Genomic DNA, 16,184 nt, shown 5'->3' with positions numbered 1-16,184 from the left:
AATGTGAAAGATGAAAAAGAACCAAAAAAAAAAAAAACAGAAGAAAAGAAAAATACGTCGATTTTGTTTCTCCTTTTCCTGTTTTTTTTTTTTTTAGTTTTACGTTCTTTTTATCATCCGCTCCAATCTACGAATCCACACGTTCGACGACGACGACGACGACGACGATTTACTCGAGAGATCGATGTTAGAAGTAGTTCGTTACCGAAAAAAAAAACTCGGAGGACAGAGTCGATTTTGTACAAGTCACTTTTACGAAATCGACAAGGCTTTTTTCTCTTTGTATCTTTTTTTTTTCTTTTTTTTTTTCTCTATCTTTCTGTATTTGGAACAGAAAGAAAGACTCGGTCTTCGCACGACCGCCTCCAAGAGAAGAAAATTGAGAATAGCAGTCGAGAGCCATTTGAAATTTATGGACGGTATCGTATCTTGTCGTTTCCCTCTTGAACGTGTGCACACATGGGTCAAGTGGGTGGATCGGAAAATATTTCTACGAGACCCCCCATATATACTCCATCTAATTTCCTCTCTCTCTTTCTCTCTCTCTTTCTCTCTCTCTTTCTCTATCTTTCTATCTCTTTTTCTTTCCTTTCCTCACGCTTTTTTCATTCCTCTCTTTCTACCTAAAATATTCTCTGCAAACTTATATACACACGACCTTGATACTCTCTCTCTCTCTCTCTCTCTCTCTCTCTCTCTCTCTCTCTCTCTCTTTTTATCTTTCACTCTCTCCTCTCGGTATTCTCTTCACGAAGCCGAGTTTAATCTCGTTTTCCAAGCAAATAGACTACTATTCTCGAAACGATGCCGAAAGAAGGAAAAGAGAAATTGATTAAATTGATTTTTCCCAAGTCTACATTACGATTTAATGCTTTTACTAATGTTTGTAGTGTAATATACATTTTATCTCTTTAAGAAAATATATGTCTTGAAGTATAATATAGTATCCACGAGATGTATATTCTATCGGAATAGTGACAAATCCGGCAATGCTAGCAATACCCTCAATGCAAAACGTTTTTTAACATATACATATATTTCAACGAATAATTTATAATTTACGTTTAAAAATATATTGAATTTTATTTAATGTTCTCTGTTAGTTTAGTTTCTCCAATCAAATCATCAATGAAGTTCGGAACAATGTGCAATGTTCATTATATCAACGTTTAATTGTAGTTCATTGTTACGTTTTTCAATAGGAAGAAACTTTTTCTTTTGTTTTTATATAGGTATCTATGATCAAAAAATATTTCGAATAGGGCGTAAGTATGTTTGATATGTATATCTGATAAAAGTTTTACGAATTCAAGACATAGTTTGCGTATTTTCGATCGTAATTTTCTCCGATACCGTCGATAAATTCAATTACAAGAAACAAATGGTTCGAATCAATGTGAAAACTATTTGATTTTAATCGACTAACAGACAGAAGTTCGTCATATTGTATAGGTTTCTTACACATGCATACTTATAAACGAATATAAGTATAAATTTTCTTTTATAGTTAGATTTACATTTGATAGAGAAACGTTCAAGAAATGCTTTCTTCTCGAAATATCAATAGTAAGAAGCTTGTCCAATGACAAAGTTTTCCTTTTAATAAATCAAAATTAATTTTAACAGGTATATAAAAAATGACTATCTGGAGAATTTTTAATCAAATTGAATATTGATAAAAAAATACCGATAATTGTGATGTAACTTATATTCTTATATTTGAATCCTTGAAATTATCCTAATATTAAAATCATTGAAAAAAGATTACAAACATCAAGGAATTAATGGTACTTGAGTTCTACGAAGAAATATTCAAGGAACTCCGACTTCAAACTCCGAGAATTTCTTCGCAAAGTTCATGGAGATTTGATTTATCTGCGAGGGGCAATTTTCTTCGACATTCCGCACTTCACATCACGATCTCTACGAAACGAGAATTTACGGAACTTGGCGTTACAATGCTTCCGACAATTTTCCTTCCAAAGAAAAAGAGAGAAAGAGATCTTTTAGAAAGACATGCTTGGTTTCTAAACAACCGCAATCGACATAGTTTTAACGTTTGCCGATAACGTTAATTCAAGATTACTTGACATCTCTTCAACATAAGATCTTTGAAAATTACTCATTTTGTTCTGTCAACAACAATTTTTATATTACCATGTTCTTGGTATTGATCAGTTTAAACAAAATACTACCAATTTCTATTTCAAATTATGAAAAAATTCGTCTACTTTTCCTTATTATATTTCAATATCTGTCCTTTGAAAGAAGTAATTACAACAAGTGGTACTTTAACAAGCCTTGTAATTATAAAACCTACCTTAATCCCTGCTTGATTAATGAAACAAATCTCAATTGTCCTTTTTGTATTGTGTAATACTTTTCACGTTTATAGCAAAAGTAAATGCACATAAGAGTCTTTACTGTAGAAACAGCACTTCAAAAACGACCCGACACTCATGCTGCAATTATAACGTATTAACACTGCTGCCGGCTTAAGCTTTTGAAGGAAAAATTAACGGTTAAAAATATTTAAATTTCTTCCTCTTTCGTGGATTAAATGAAGATGTATGTACTTACAATAAATTGAAGATCGTATAGATTGTTGATTATTTATAACAATTTTTAAATAGTCAAATATAAGACAAAATTACGCAAAGTATGTATTTTAATTATATTAAAAAGAAAAAGGTAAAAAGGGGAAATATTGTTCCTTTTTTTTTTGTCGTATTGTGATGGTGTGAGTACGAGTGCATGAGAGAGTGTGTATATGTGTATTGTCAATTCATAAGCACAAATCTGCTTCTTTTAAAAGATCTGAATCAATGCCAATAAGAAAGAAACAAATTGCAATAAAGAATATAAGCCGTAAAAATTTGGAAGTCAAGAAGGTCAGCAAATATAAAAGATATAAAATCTATTTCCATCTCTTTTTCTCCTGTCTACGTTAGCATAATACCGCTACAAAAGCATTTTGCCTACCGTTGCAAATTTTATATTCTTACAAACGGCGGCACTTGCTGTCTCTTGTCATAATATGCCACTGTGAATGCAGAGTGAACGTGTCGCGTACTGACATATAGTTTAATATGTTAAAGAACCTTTATTTCGAGTTAAGGTAATGGACGAGAGGTAGAACATACTCTCCAATTCTATTAAAAAGAAGCCACGAAAAGCCACGAAAGATTCTAGTTTACATCACGAAGTTATGTACATAATGTCGAGAAAAGATCAGAAATAAAGAGAGAGAGAGAAAAAAACATTTATGCTTCTGCTCCATCGATCGACAAAATGAATATATAAAAAGTTATATTCAAGGATTCTGCCATGTCAGTTGGTCATTTAAACTTTTTAACGGCTTCGAGAGTATCGAAGAAAAAAAAAAAGAACTACTTTTAATGTAAGATATAAGAGCAGCGTGTTCTCGGACTTCAGATAGTATGTCACGTATAATGTGTTAATTTTCTGAAATCATTAATATCGAAGTTATTGAGCACTCTTGTTCCTTCTTCGAAGAATAAAAATGAAAACAGCTGTGAATAAATGTTCAATTCGTTATTATTCCACGATAAAATTTTGTTTTTGTTTTTTAACGAAATAGAATAAACAATGATTTTGTTGTATATTTTTAATCAATGACCAAACACGCCGATAACGCGTAGTTAACGTAACAAAACATTTCACCAGAGACTACTCGTTGTGAGGTAATATTAAATAAATATTAAATGAAACTCGTTTGTTGAAACGCTTGCTTTTCCCAATAGCGGTCGAACAAATCTTTTATTTAATTTAATCGTACTATTTTTTACGTCTTTTTTTCTTTTATATATACCATTTACTCTCGAATAGTATATAGATATATTTTACTTTAAAATTGCACGTATTAAAGATAGAATTTTCAAAATTCATTTAAAGCATTACAAATATGTACACACTTACGAATGATGTTATGGTAAAAAACTGAAAATAATTAATGCTTTCAATACGACACACGGTGAAACGAAAATTTCTAAAACGTGATAATAAATGAAAAATGTAGTTGAATGTTTTTGAAAATTAGTATGTGGGGATATATGAGGATAATTTGAATATCATTATCATTGAAAGTAATATCATATGTTTATTAATAGGTATTATGACGTGTGAAATAACAATAAGAAATTTAAAAAAGAAAAAGAAAAAAGTAATATTAAAAAAAATGTTAAATTTTCAAAGTTTTAATGTTTAAAAAAATGTTTTTTTTTTTAAATTATTTCTTTATTTACTTATATTTATTATATTCAATTTACTTGTAATTAAATAAGTTAATGGACAAAGTGTAACGTCTTTACTAATATGTTTGTACATTATTGTACAAAATCGTGTATAAAAGCTAAATTTGTACCTATCTATAGCAAATTTTTTGATATCTATCAGGTAAAAAGTTCAACAAACAATTTAAAGCCAATAAGAGTGCAGAATCTATTGAGAAAATTTACATTGTTAGAGCTCTTTGAATAGACATTTTTAATTCTGCATCGGCGAAAAATACATAGCAATATTCTCTTAATGAGCGATTACATTTATTATTTATGTAAATTTTTTAAAACATAATTCAATTCTACTTATTGTCAGACGAAGATTCCACATTTATACTTAGAAATATCGATCGAATATTTAACTTTATTATGCACGTTTAAAATGATTATAATTTTCGAGGAACAGCGAGTCTCACGTTTGAATTGTATTTTATAAGCGTGCATAATAAGTTGAAATAAGATTTTATTTTAAGAATTACCTTTAATCCTTCACCTGGCGTGGCCGGGGTCGATGGCTGCCAGTACTCTAGTTTTGACGTTAATAAATTTTAACAATAAGTTGGACGCCAATTAGTTTCTTAACTAACAAAATTCTGTTGCCCGTTCGTACAGTCACAGTTAGCAGTCGAAGACGTAAGACAAACACAAGGCGGTTAAAGTTGGATGTCCCAATGCAAGGAATTGCGAAATGTTAATATTTCAGTAAGCAGTAAGTTCTTTCATTTTGGCAAAGTTTGTTCGACCTTCGGTCACTGTGCGCTAATAATTAAAAAGTTGAACAAAACATATGAAATATAATTACTTTATGTAGAATTAATTTGAAGATCACAAATGAATTTATCTGACAAAATTTTATATATTACAATAAAAGTTTTCTTTAAGAAAGAACACGATAAATATTATGCGCAATGATGACAAAATATAAAAATAATGGGTGGACCGAAAGAAAGATGAAAGTTTACGAGAAGAATCAACTAATTTCTTGAGGAAGAGTGTCGGAAGTCTATCGTTACGCAATGCTAACATGTTGAAATAAGATCTACGTAGACGTAAAGGGCGAACATTTTCTGTCAACTTTTCTTTGCTAAGAGTGAGTATACAGAAACAGAGTCGTTCTCTAGTAGACTACCATAAAACAGCAGCCAACAGTAGTAGTAGCAGCAGCAGCAGCAGCAGCACAAGTGGCCGTCAGCACGTCTGTTTGCTCCTTCGTTGTCTTGTTTCTCTCTTTCGTAACGTTGGTCGCTTTAATTAAGTCGCTTGTCGCTTAAGTCTGTCTCAAGGTGCTCTATGTGGGTGCGCGTAGTAGGCAAAGGTGGGCCGCGTTTAGTACCCGAGATGAGAGCTACGAAAATGTCTGGAAAGTTTCTCCGTGTCAGGAAAGGGATGTTCCGCTAGCTCGAGGCATTTCCGGCTAGTGCAACGTGTGCCCTCTCTCTCTATCTTGCGAGTGGACTCTCCTTAACCCTTAACACGTTGTAATAAATTACCTGCTTTTCACTAAAAACATGATAATTATATAAAGAATAGTTATCATTCTGATAATGAATTCATAAAATGTCGGATTTTATCATTAAACTGTATCAATATTATATATTAAATTCCTGTATCAATTTAATTTATTAATGAGAAAATTATAATTGATTAAATAATTTAATTTTTCTATGATTTAATAATGTGATAATCATTTGAAATAATTGCTCGAATGTTATTTTATTATTCATAAAAATGATAATTATTACGTGCAAATGAAGGATGGTTAAATATTATGTTACGATAATCTAACATTTGTTAACTTATATTTATTTAAATGATTCAACTATGAAATTTTGTGTCCGTTGGCAAATGAAAATATAAAAGTAAAAAAGGTTCGTTTATCTGTATAACATTGGTAAAAGTTCACATTGAATTTGAATTTAAGAGCGCAAAGAGAAATATATATACAATGGACGAAAAACTATGGAACAATATTGTTTTACTTGAATACGCTCGTCGCATGTTTTACTTTGCGATATTTGTTCTCTTACTAACTTTTTATGTAACGTCGAATCAAGATATACATCATTATTTCGAAAGTTACAAGAGAGAGAATGGATGAAATTTCCTATCGTATCCGAAGAAAGATAAATCACGTTTTGTAATAAAATAATTAAAATAAAGGAATCGACGTTTTTAAAGTATTCATTAAAAAAAATTAGTAGATTTCTTTTAATTTAACGAACCTTACGCATGACCTCTCAATTTACATTTCCATTAGTAACGAATCGGTTATCACCTTATCTTCGCTTCTGGATATTCTCAGGAATATTTGCAAATCAAATATTATTTAATTCCTTATATTATTCGATGACTTTCGAATATAAGACCGCATTTAATTATCGCAAAGAAACATTCAAAGGCGTTAATACCGAAATTTAAGATATGAATTATTAAACGTATTATCGTAATTTTTTATAACGAATTTCTTCGAATATTCTATTCGAATATAATAAAAATACTGCTTTTGCATTTATTCACGACGTATGATTTAAATTATATCGCATCAGCAGTTATGCGTTTTCTGTATACCTATATTCCTACCTATTGGAAACTTTAACATATTACAGATATATATATATATTAATAAAAATGACAATAACAAATAGTCATAAATACACATGTATATAAACGTGCATAATTAAAAAGAGGTGTACTTAACGTCAGCAACGTAAAACCAACGGAGACTTTGAATTTAGTTTAAACTCGCTATGCAACACAGTCGAGCGTGAACGCTCAACGTGACTTGGAATTATTTATCCTCGACATTAATTATTACCGCTCGCTACGTTATTCGGTGCTCGCACAATTGAAATTGTTTCATAATTGAATGGACATGGGTGTTAATCCTCGAAGCAACTTCTACAGTAAACTCGCATCATCAGATGTGTACACGTATGTATATATGTACATGCACACGTCATTTATGTTAACGTATTATCTTACAATTTCTGAAATGTATAAAAGTATAAAAGATCGTAAATATCGTCAATAAAATTGTCTTCAAATAAATGTAGCTGATCATTAGATAAGTGAACAAAATTTGACATAATATGACAAATGACAATCGACTCATATCAGTAGAAGCAAAATATTCTGAGGTTATAATGTTGTTTGATTCATCTTGTGTAGAGAAAAAGTAATAGAATGAATGGGAAAGAAAGAGAGAGAGAGAGAGAGAGAGAGAGAGAGAGATAAACGGGAGAGAGAAAAAAGAGAAAAACAGTCAAAGAGATAAATATATATAGGCGTAAAAGCGAGGTGCGAATATATACAGCCAGCTACCCAGCCAGCAGCCAACCGGCAACCATCCACAAATTGGTGGCCGATCGAGCCACTAATTACTCGGACCTGGTCATGTTTTAAAAGCAATACGATTACGGACGATTTACGATTTTCCTTCTCATTCTGAAAGTACTTCCAACTCTTTGGAAGGTTCCAACGTTGGATACGTGTTTCCCACGTTTGAGGAAATATCCAGAACTTCACGTAAAACATTTTTAATGTTTACCATCATCCGTTTTTTCCCTCATCGTTTGTAAAATTACCTAACTTTCTTTGATCCTTTCCAGAAACATATGTTATCGTATTAGTGTATTGGTGCATACATAAATTTTATTGTATTATATTTTATTATTATTATATTACAATATAATCTTGTGTGTGTGTCTGTGTTGTGTACGGCCACATTCTGTTTGTTTTTTATTCTCTCAGTATATTTTACGATACTTTTTCCGATCGATGTTAATGTTATCCTACCTACATGCAATATCTAATTTCAATAGTTACATAATTAACATTATATTAGCATGTTAGTATATATAAAGATATAATGTTGTACATCTATACGCGATCACATGCAACATATATACAATTTGAATAGGAACAATAGTTATTAAAATCATTAACATTATACAAGCATTTATTATTAAAAATATCAAAAAAATTTTATTTCATAAATACGAACATCTTATCATATGTAAATTTTATTATACACAGGATAAAAACGAAAAGAAAGAACGAATGAAAATAAATTGATTATACAAATCACCTTAAATAACATATAATTATTTAATTATCTAATTAATTTAATACAATACATCTTGTCTCAGAGAAACAATTAAATAAAAGATCAATAGCGAAAAAAAGTAAATGATAGAAGTGTAGCTATTAGTAATACGAAAGAACAAGATTATTTTGGCGATGTATTTGGCAGTGAAATACACCGCCATCGGTCTCTCATACTCCTTCTCTTCGTATACTCTCATACATAATCGTTCCAAATGGCAACGACGAATCCAGGTGGAGACTGTCAACATAAACGAGACTACCATACATATATACTTACGTATATATACATATGTATGGATAAGAGAAAGGATAAAGAGAATCACAAGAATAGGACGGGAATGTATATATATATAAGAGAGACAGAAGCTATAGGAGGGTAGGTTGGGGTCATTGAAGTATGGGCAGACGGAAACTGCTGTTTCATCTCCGACTCCGCCAACTTGGCAAGATCACCGCTCTGTTTGCTTCCTAATTACGAAAGAGAGAGAATAAGACGCGAGAGAAGACAAAGAAGGAGAAAGAGTGAGAGAGAGACAGAACAACGAAATGAGTAAATTCAACTTTGGCCCTTTCCGCAGAATTAAGATTCCATCGCTGAATCGAGTTTTGTGTGTGCCTTGCAATTTTCTGGTTAACCTGACTCGACCTTTAAATCCTTCGCTCGATCGAGCCACTTCGTAAACGAACCGCATGATCGGTAGAATATTCTAATTCGGACTAGATATCTTATCTTATCTCTTCTACCTTATTCCACAATCGTATTAGAGAAATCTTAAGAGATTATATTTTGCCTTCATTCTCACTTTTTTTCTTTTTTTTTTTTTTTACAATCGTTGTCTCTTGTTAAATTTGAATTTGACATTCCATTTCGAACACGTAAAAATTTATTTTGTAAAGGAAAATTTATGAAAATATATTACGTGGACGTATAGACCATGCAACGCGTTCGACGTATTTAATTAAATTATTAGTATAAAATTTAGTAAATTAATTGAACTGCGAACTCGGAGAAGTTCTATTTATACAAGACGTTTATTTAATGTCCAAGAATTCAAATTGTTTGGTTTTATCTACTTGAAAAAATTATTATTATTATTTTATAATTATTTAATTTTAAAATTATTGAAACTAAACATTTCTCTTTATTACTACATTTTATTATGAATCACATATCTATATATATATAATTGATATATTATATAATATATTATATTATAAATTACGTACGTAAATACATAGACACACGAAATATACTCTAACGAGTCCTTGGTAAAATATCAAACTTAAATACAGAAATGCTATGGACGTGGAACCCTTTAGCGTGTTATTCCCTTCCTTGTTTTCATTTTTACGTTTGCCGTTATCTCCTCCTCTTTAATATTTATTCCAGCCAGCAATTTAATTAGCGCTTTTCAATCTACACCGAATACGTGAAAAATAAACTCGAAAAAAGAATCGCGGCTTCAATATTTACAAGTGTCTATCCGTTGTAAGTTCCGCTGTTAAGCTACGTTATTAGTAATAATTTATTACTAATACTTTAATACATATGTACGCTTACATTTATTTCTTCTATAAACTGCACGAGTTACCATCATATATATTTTTACTTTTCTAATATCTTTTTTTCCTTCTACAAACAATTGATTTGAATGAGACAAGCCGTTATAATAAAGAAAATATCTACCTACTACTATCTAATCATGTTAATGCATACTCATTAAATAATCTTATAATTAATCGAACTCCTGAATACAAATTTAAATATTCGAATAAGTTTATTCTCTGTTAACATAAATTTATATAAACGTTACGATCGCAAATACAATTTTTAATCAACTACATAGATCGCGCACGTAGAGTAAACAAAAAATATAAAAAGGGAAAACACGAATGTTCTATTTACATCATCTATATAAGTGGAGCATTTTAATAATAGTCATATCAAGAGTCTCTAGTTCGTTGCTTTTAAAATATTTTTAGAAAAATAATATTAAGATAAATTGCAATAATGTATGATGTATTTAACCGTTTGAGTCCTAGAACCCTTTTAAAAGGACACTATCGAAATAGCTGTCATATGTCATAGTGCTCGAAATGTACTGGGATTTTTCGACACAAAATCTGAAGAACGCGATCATTCTGTTTGGTACTCAGACGGATATTTAACTGAAAATCTTTACGGAAATGAAAATTTATATTTAATTATGTAAAAAGAAACGAAAGAGAGAGAAATCTTCGCAATTTTATAAAATTAATTATAAGCGTGTTTTCATAAAAGAATTCATTGCGGCATTAAAAAACTCCGACAAATCAAAATAATGTGTACATGATTATATAAATTAAAATATATTAAATTATTATTAAAAGGTTACATTGAAGATTAAATTTCGTACATACTTAATTATTATATTGAGAAACCAAATGAAATTAAAATAAAATGCATATAAAGAAAAAGTTAAGTTAAAAGTATAAGAGAACGAGAAAGAAGTTATCGAGTTAAAGAAAAGAAAGAAAAGAAAGAGAGAGGGAGAGAGACATACAAATAAAAAGAAAAAGGGATAGAGAGAGAGAGAGGAAGCATAGTGGCAAAAGTGGTAGGAGAAATCTCTCGAGTTTCCTCGATCCCTCGTCATTAGCCTCTCCGGTGGGTCCAGCTACGCAATTTTCAAACTCCGACGTGCAAGACCACGAGATGTAATCGCATTATAGGACCACCGACGTCATCGACTAGTAGCACACGTACAGAATGGGTAGTGGTTCTTGTACATATTCCATGTATACACACGAGATACACGAACGTGTAGAACTCGCAACTAAATTCCAACACAACTTAGCCGCGGCATCGTGCATCACTATCCAACCAGTGGCTGTGCGGAGGTTGCTACTCTAATTCCATAGAGTATCCCGAGAGACCGCGGCGAGGAAAATGGATTGCCTGACTCACGGCTCGTTCCTTATTCAAAATAATGCGAAGCATAGGTAGCGACCCCTATACTACTCTTCTAACCCCACAAATTCATGAACCGGGTACGATACGATGAGAGAAAGAGAAATATAAAGATAAAGAAAGAAAGAAAGAAAGAAAGACTCGAGCTACGTAGAAAATTGCCATTCCTACTCGTTTCAGTTTCGCCTTAACAGGGACTTTTTGTTAATTAAAGTCAGAAAAGGGTGCTGCTAGTGGTAGTAGTATTAGTGGCGGTGGTGGTGGTGGTGGTAGAGGCAGTGATAGTGGTGGTAAGAAGGGTGTACTCGAAGAGGACGGGAACTGTGAAACGTGTCTAGAAAGTTCACTGAACGAATGGCAAGCAGCGTACGCCGAATGAGAAAGACGAAAGGAGAAAGATAGAAAGAGAGAGAGAGAGAGAATGAGAAGGAGAAGGAGAAAGAGAGAAAGAAATCTCGGACTTTACCGAACAACACCGAGCGATCTTACGAACGCCTTTCTAATACTCTTCGATGCGCTACAGATTGAAAGGGATAATGGCGAACTCTCCTTGGGAAGTGTACTTTCGAAGTTCTCAACTAATCTCTCACGCCTTAGCTTCGCCAATTTCTTCCCGTAGTTTAGCGAGATTTTCCAAATTACCAGCAAGATCTTCTTAATTAAGCTTATACGTTACTCCTTTTGGACGAATTACGTATTCGAAAATTCCCGTTAAGATATTAATGCCTTCGAAATTAACTTCAAATAATCTTCATTCGATTAAAAATAGGTCAATGTCGATTATCGAACATCGATTTCTAATGTTTTTATGATACTTATTAATCAATGAATTTCCTAAATCATCCTATTTTTCGACATAAACTTTCCAGTATAGTACACTTTTGCTCTCGATGATTCTATTTTACATCAGTCCAATCGATAATGTCGCGAACCTCCCTATTTGTTAGTAAAACGAATCGATCGTGAGAGCAAATCTTCTGAAAGTCCAAAAAGAACGATAAGTAAAACGTCGAGTCGAGCTCTTACGAAGGAATTTAAATCAACTCTCAGTTCTCCCTCCCTTTCCCTCTCTCTCTCTATATTCTTTCAATTTCTCACAAATCTATTCTTCGTCTCATGCTTCATCAATCAAGTTCTTTTTAATTTAAAAATTAATACGACTTTGAGAGAAATATTATTTAATCTCCGTGCGAATATTAATGAAGGGGTAAATATATTTATTAATTGAAAAGAGATCATTACGAGAGATGAAAATTCCCTTATTTGAATATGCTTATATATTTTGCATTAACTCATTATTATATTTTGTGTTTTATTAATTAGATCGATGTAATAGAAGAGAAACGATAAATTTTTACTTTAATCCCACATTTATAATTATTCTCATTGACATTTATAACGAATAAGAGATTAATAAGAATTCTGAAAAAAAAAAAACTTCTAACGAAGTTTAACACTCAATGAAGAGAGAAAAAAGCGAAATCTCGAAACGGATTTGTATCGAGAAGATGTAGAAACCGATGGGCTTGTCTTAGCTGACGATCCTTATCGTTTATCTTTGCAGAAGCTTACGTGAATCTGGGTGCCGCCCTTCTCTCGGTAGGACGAGACACCGAGGCAGCTGCGGTTTTACGTGCCGGTGCATCCCTGGACGGTTCCGGTCTCAAGGACAAAAGGACTCACGAGGCAGCAAGAGTGCAAGCACTCCTTCAATTAGGAGCGCTCTATGCCGATAAGGGTAGATTACAGAGAGCCTTGTCTGCGTATAGAGAAGCCCTACACGCCTTACCGGATCACTATCCACCTCAGGTTAGTACGTCTTCCTCTTCGTTACTCCATTAAAGGCTAGGGATTGTTACGAAAGACGGCGAAACTATAGGCATTTCCTAGAGAAGAGAGAAGCAAATTCGCTTATTCTCAGCAGGAGAGATATCAACCTTCTAAAGTAGTTATACGTGCCCTGTTACGCTTACATTTACCTGTTTCTCCTTCTATCTCTCTCTCTCTCTATTGTTTAGGATGTATGCATGTTAGTACGCATGTCCATACACAAAGCACTATGTAGACAAGCTTGACTAGAACTTCTCAACCTTTCGTGAACATAACATTGTTGTATATTAATGACGCATAATAAGGGTTTCTTTACAGTTGACCAAGTTTCTCTATCTTTTTTGACTATATGTATATAGTTTGTTAAAAGAAAATAATAAACATTGCAAGAAAAAGCTTTGAGTCTCTAAATAAATTTAAATGTATCAGGAAAAAAATACAAAATTTTAAATATAAACCAGCGTTTCCCAAAATTTTTCGACCGCGGATCGATAAAATTGTTACGCGGTCCCCCCCATTTTATGTTACAAACGTTAGGTTATTTATTTCAAATAGACTTTATTAAACTCAACAAATTTTGCACATTTCGATATAAATTTAAATAACTTTAAATTATGATAATAATTTAAGTGGCACATTTTGGAAAACCCTGGTATAAATTAATAAATTGATATATTTACACATTATACTAATGTTTTATGTATTGTGGTATAATAATCATGTTCTAATCTTTAATCTACTTACTTATGAACTTACTTGTATCTTTCTTTACAATATGTTATGCTAATGGTCCAATATTTTGCTAATGATACCGTCACAAATCCGTAATTTGAAATTAGAATACTTGTGAAGCCAAAATCGATATCGCAAATTATACTAAATAATACACATGCAATAAGAAAATTCAAAATTGTAAGAAATTAAAAAACCTCATGGCAGAAGTTAACATGAACAAAGTATTTAAAAAAAATGGGAAAAAATCCTTATTGTCTATTTTTTTCGTGCTATCACAAACAGTCGTCCATTTATGCTGCCAAAGTAGTAATGTATAGAACACAGAGAATATGTCGTACTCGTTCCGAATTCTTATGTTGCCTCTCTAAGATAACTGGACACTTTAGTATAGAAGAAGAGCAGTGTAGCAAGTAGACTGTTATCGTAACATCTTCTCACTCAACCAGATGTTTGGCTGGAGTACGACGGAGAGACGTGCATAACGAGTTCGTCAACGAGTGGCAAGCAGTAACTTAGAGAAGTGCCCTTGTATTAAACGAGCCCAAAGTTTGCTCTCATGTTAGAACGTGTGACTTCTTCAATGAAAAGTTTGATCATCAAACTAGGGATGTTAAAGGCTTCTTCGACTAGTAATGATAACACGAAAGATTGACGACATTTTTAGTGAGTTGGTCGATTTTCCTTAAATCAATAAGTGATAATATAACGGAATATCATTAAACAGGAATTGGAAATAGTATACATAAACTCTTGTGATTCTAACACTATTATGATGAACTGAATTCTAGGTTTATAGATATTTATGTGTAACTAAAATAGTATTACAAGTTTCATATAATATTCGTAATCGTGCCGATAATTATAATAGTAAATTAAGTCGAAAAATTGATAAAATTTATTTTATAGTATATATAATTGTAAGATAACTATTTATGCTACAAGAATGTAAGAAATGACAAATTTGGAATGGATAATTTCCTGTATGAGCCGATAACACAATAAATTACTAAATAAATAAATTAATATTATATTAGCTTATATATTGAGTATTTTTAATACATGAAGAAAATTATTAATGCACACTGATATTTTAAGCTGCAGAAAAATAATATAAATAAATACAAAAGGAATCCTCACTATAACCAACCAATCAAATTGAATGGCATGGAAGAAAAAAAAGACTATGGTAAATATGCGGCTGAGAATCAATGTCCAAAAACACAGCCAGATAGCAAAGCTATGATTATTGTACGGTTACAATGTCTGTTATAAAATAAACTTAATTATGCTTCCTCGGTGTAAGATTTATATATGTTAGTTACCGTTAATATACTGTCATCGAAAGTAAGATAACTCGAGACTCAACATTCTAACTGTTATTACAAACTGTATATTATTGTTGTCGTCTTCGTATTATAGGACTAGACGCGCGAGTGGTTTGAAAATTTTTCCTCGGCATAACTTTTTTTATCCGAATAAAAACGCGAACGTAGAGGAGATTCAACGGATTAAATATCGACGGTGTGAGCTGCCGGAAGTTTTACGTAGAAACCCCGGCGTAAAAGAGAAAGATAAAGAGAGAGAGAGAGAGAGAGAGAGAGAGAGAGAGAGAGAAATACTATTTCGAGAATAGTTGTATTATGCGAACGCTTATAGCACCGAGGTAAACTCCGAGTAACATAGTTAAGCGCTGAGTTTCCGACACGCGCGCGAGCCACGATCATTGTAATTCGCTTCACGAACGCTTGGAAAATCGTTCCCGTGGAATAAATTTCCCATATTCGTCGTGAATAAGAAATCATTTAGCATGTTTGACTATCACAAAAATATCCTTAAAATCAATACATTTCTTTGTCTAATTGATCTCTCTTTTAATATTTCTTACTTTTTTCTACTCGAATTCTAGATAAAAATTCGAAATAAAATTTGAAAAATGAAGTATTAATTAAGAAAGTGATTAGCTTGAAAAAATCAATGTGTGTCCTAAAATACATTATTACATTTTACTAATACTTCGATTTTGATATTCATTAAAAAGAAGAAGAGAATTATATATTCTCTTTCTATTTTCTTCCAAAGTAAAGATATTTCATTGCTTTAATGGAGAATTATTCGAAGCTCATTTTTCCTAAAGAATTCTACGAGCAGGGATGCACGATCATCGTTTCCACGTTGTCGACAGTTTCGTTTTATTTCTCTCACTCTCTTTTTGTTTTTCTTCTTCTTGTATTCATCATTATAGTCGTCATCGTCGTTGAGATAGC

At 32.0% G+C, this 16,184-nt stretch overlaps 1 protein-coding gene across 2 annotated transcripts in view; it reads left to right on the top strand.

Moving 5' to 3' along the window:
• The window catches only part of LOC106788032 (transmembrane and TPR repeat-containing protein CG4341-like), a 209,829-nt gene that overhangs the window by 169,425 nt on the left and 24,220 nt on the right, over positions 1 to 16,184 (top strand). For both annotated transcript variants that reach the window (XM_014750934.1, XM_014750924.1), the window contains exon 7: positions 12,920 to 13,164. In XM_014750934.1, coding sequence (XP_014606420.1) covers positions 12,920 to 13,164 — 245 coding nt within the window. The remainder of the gene's footprint in view (positions 1 to 12,919; positions 13,165 to 16,184) is intronic.

This window comes from Polistes canadensis, unplaced genomic scaffold (assembly GCF_001313835.1).
Source record: "Polistes canadensis isolate GaletaPanama2010 unplaced genomic scaffold, ASM131383v1 scaffold_5, whole genome shotgun sequence".
Lineage (NCBI taxonomy): Eukaryota > Metazoa > Arthropoda > Insecta > Hymenoptera > Vespidae > Polistes > Polistes canadensis.
This window is presented reverse-complemented; position numbering and strand designations above follow the sequence as displayed.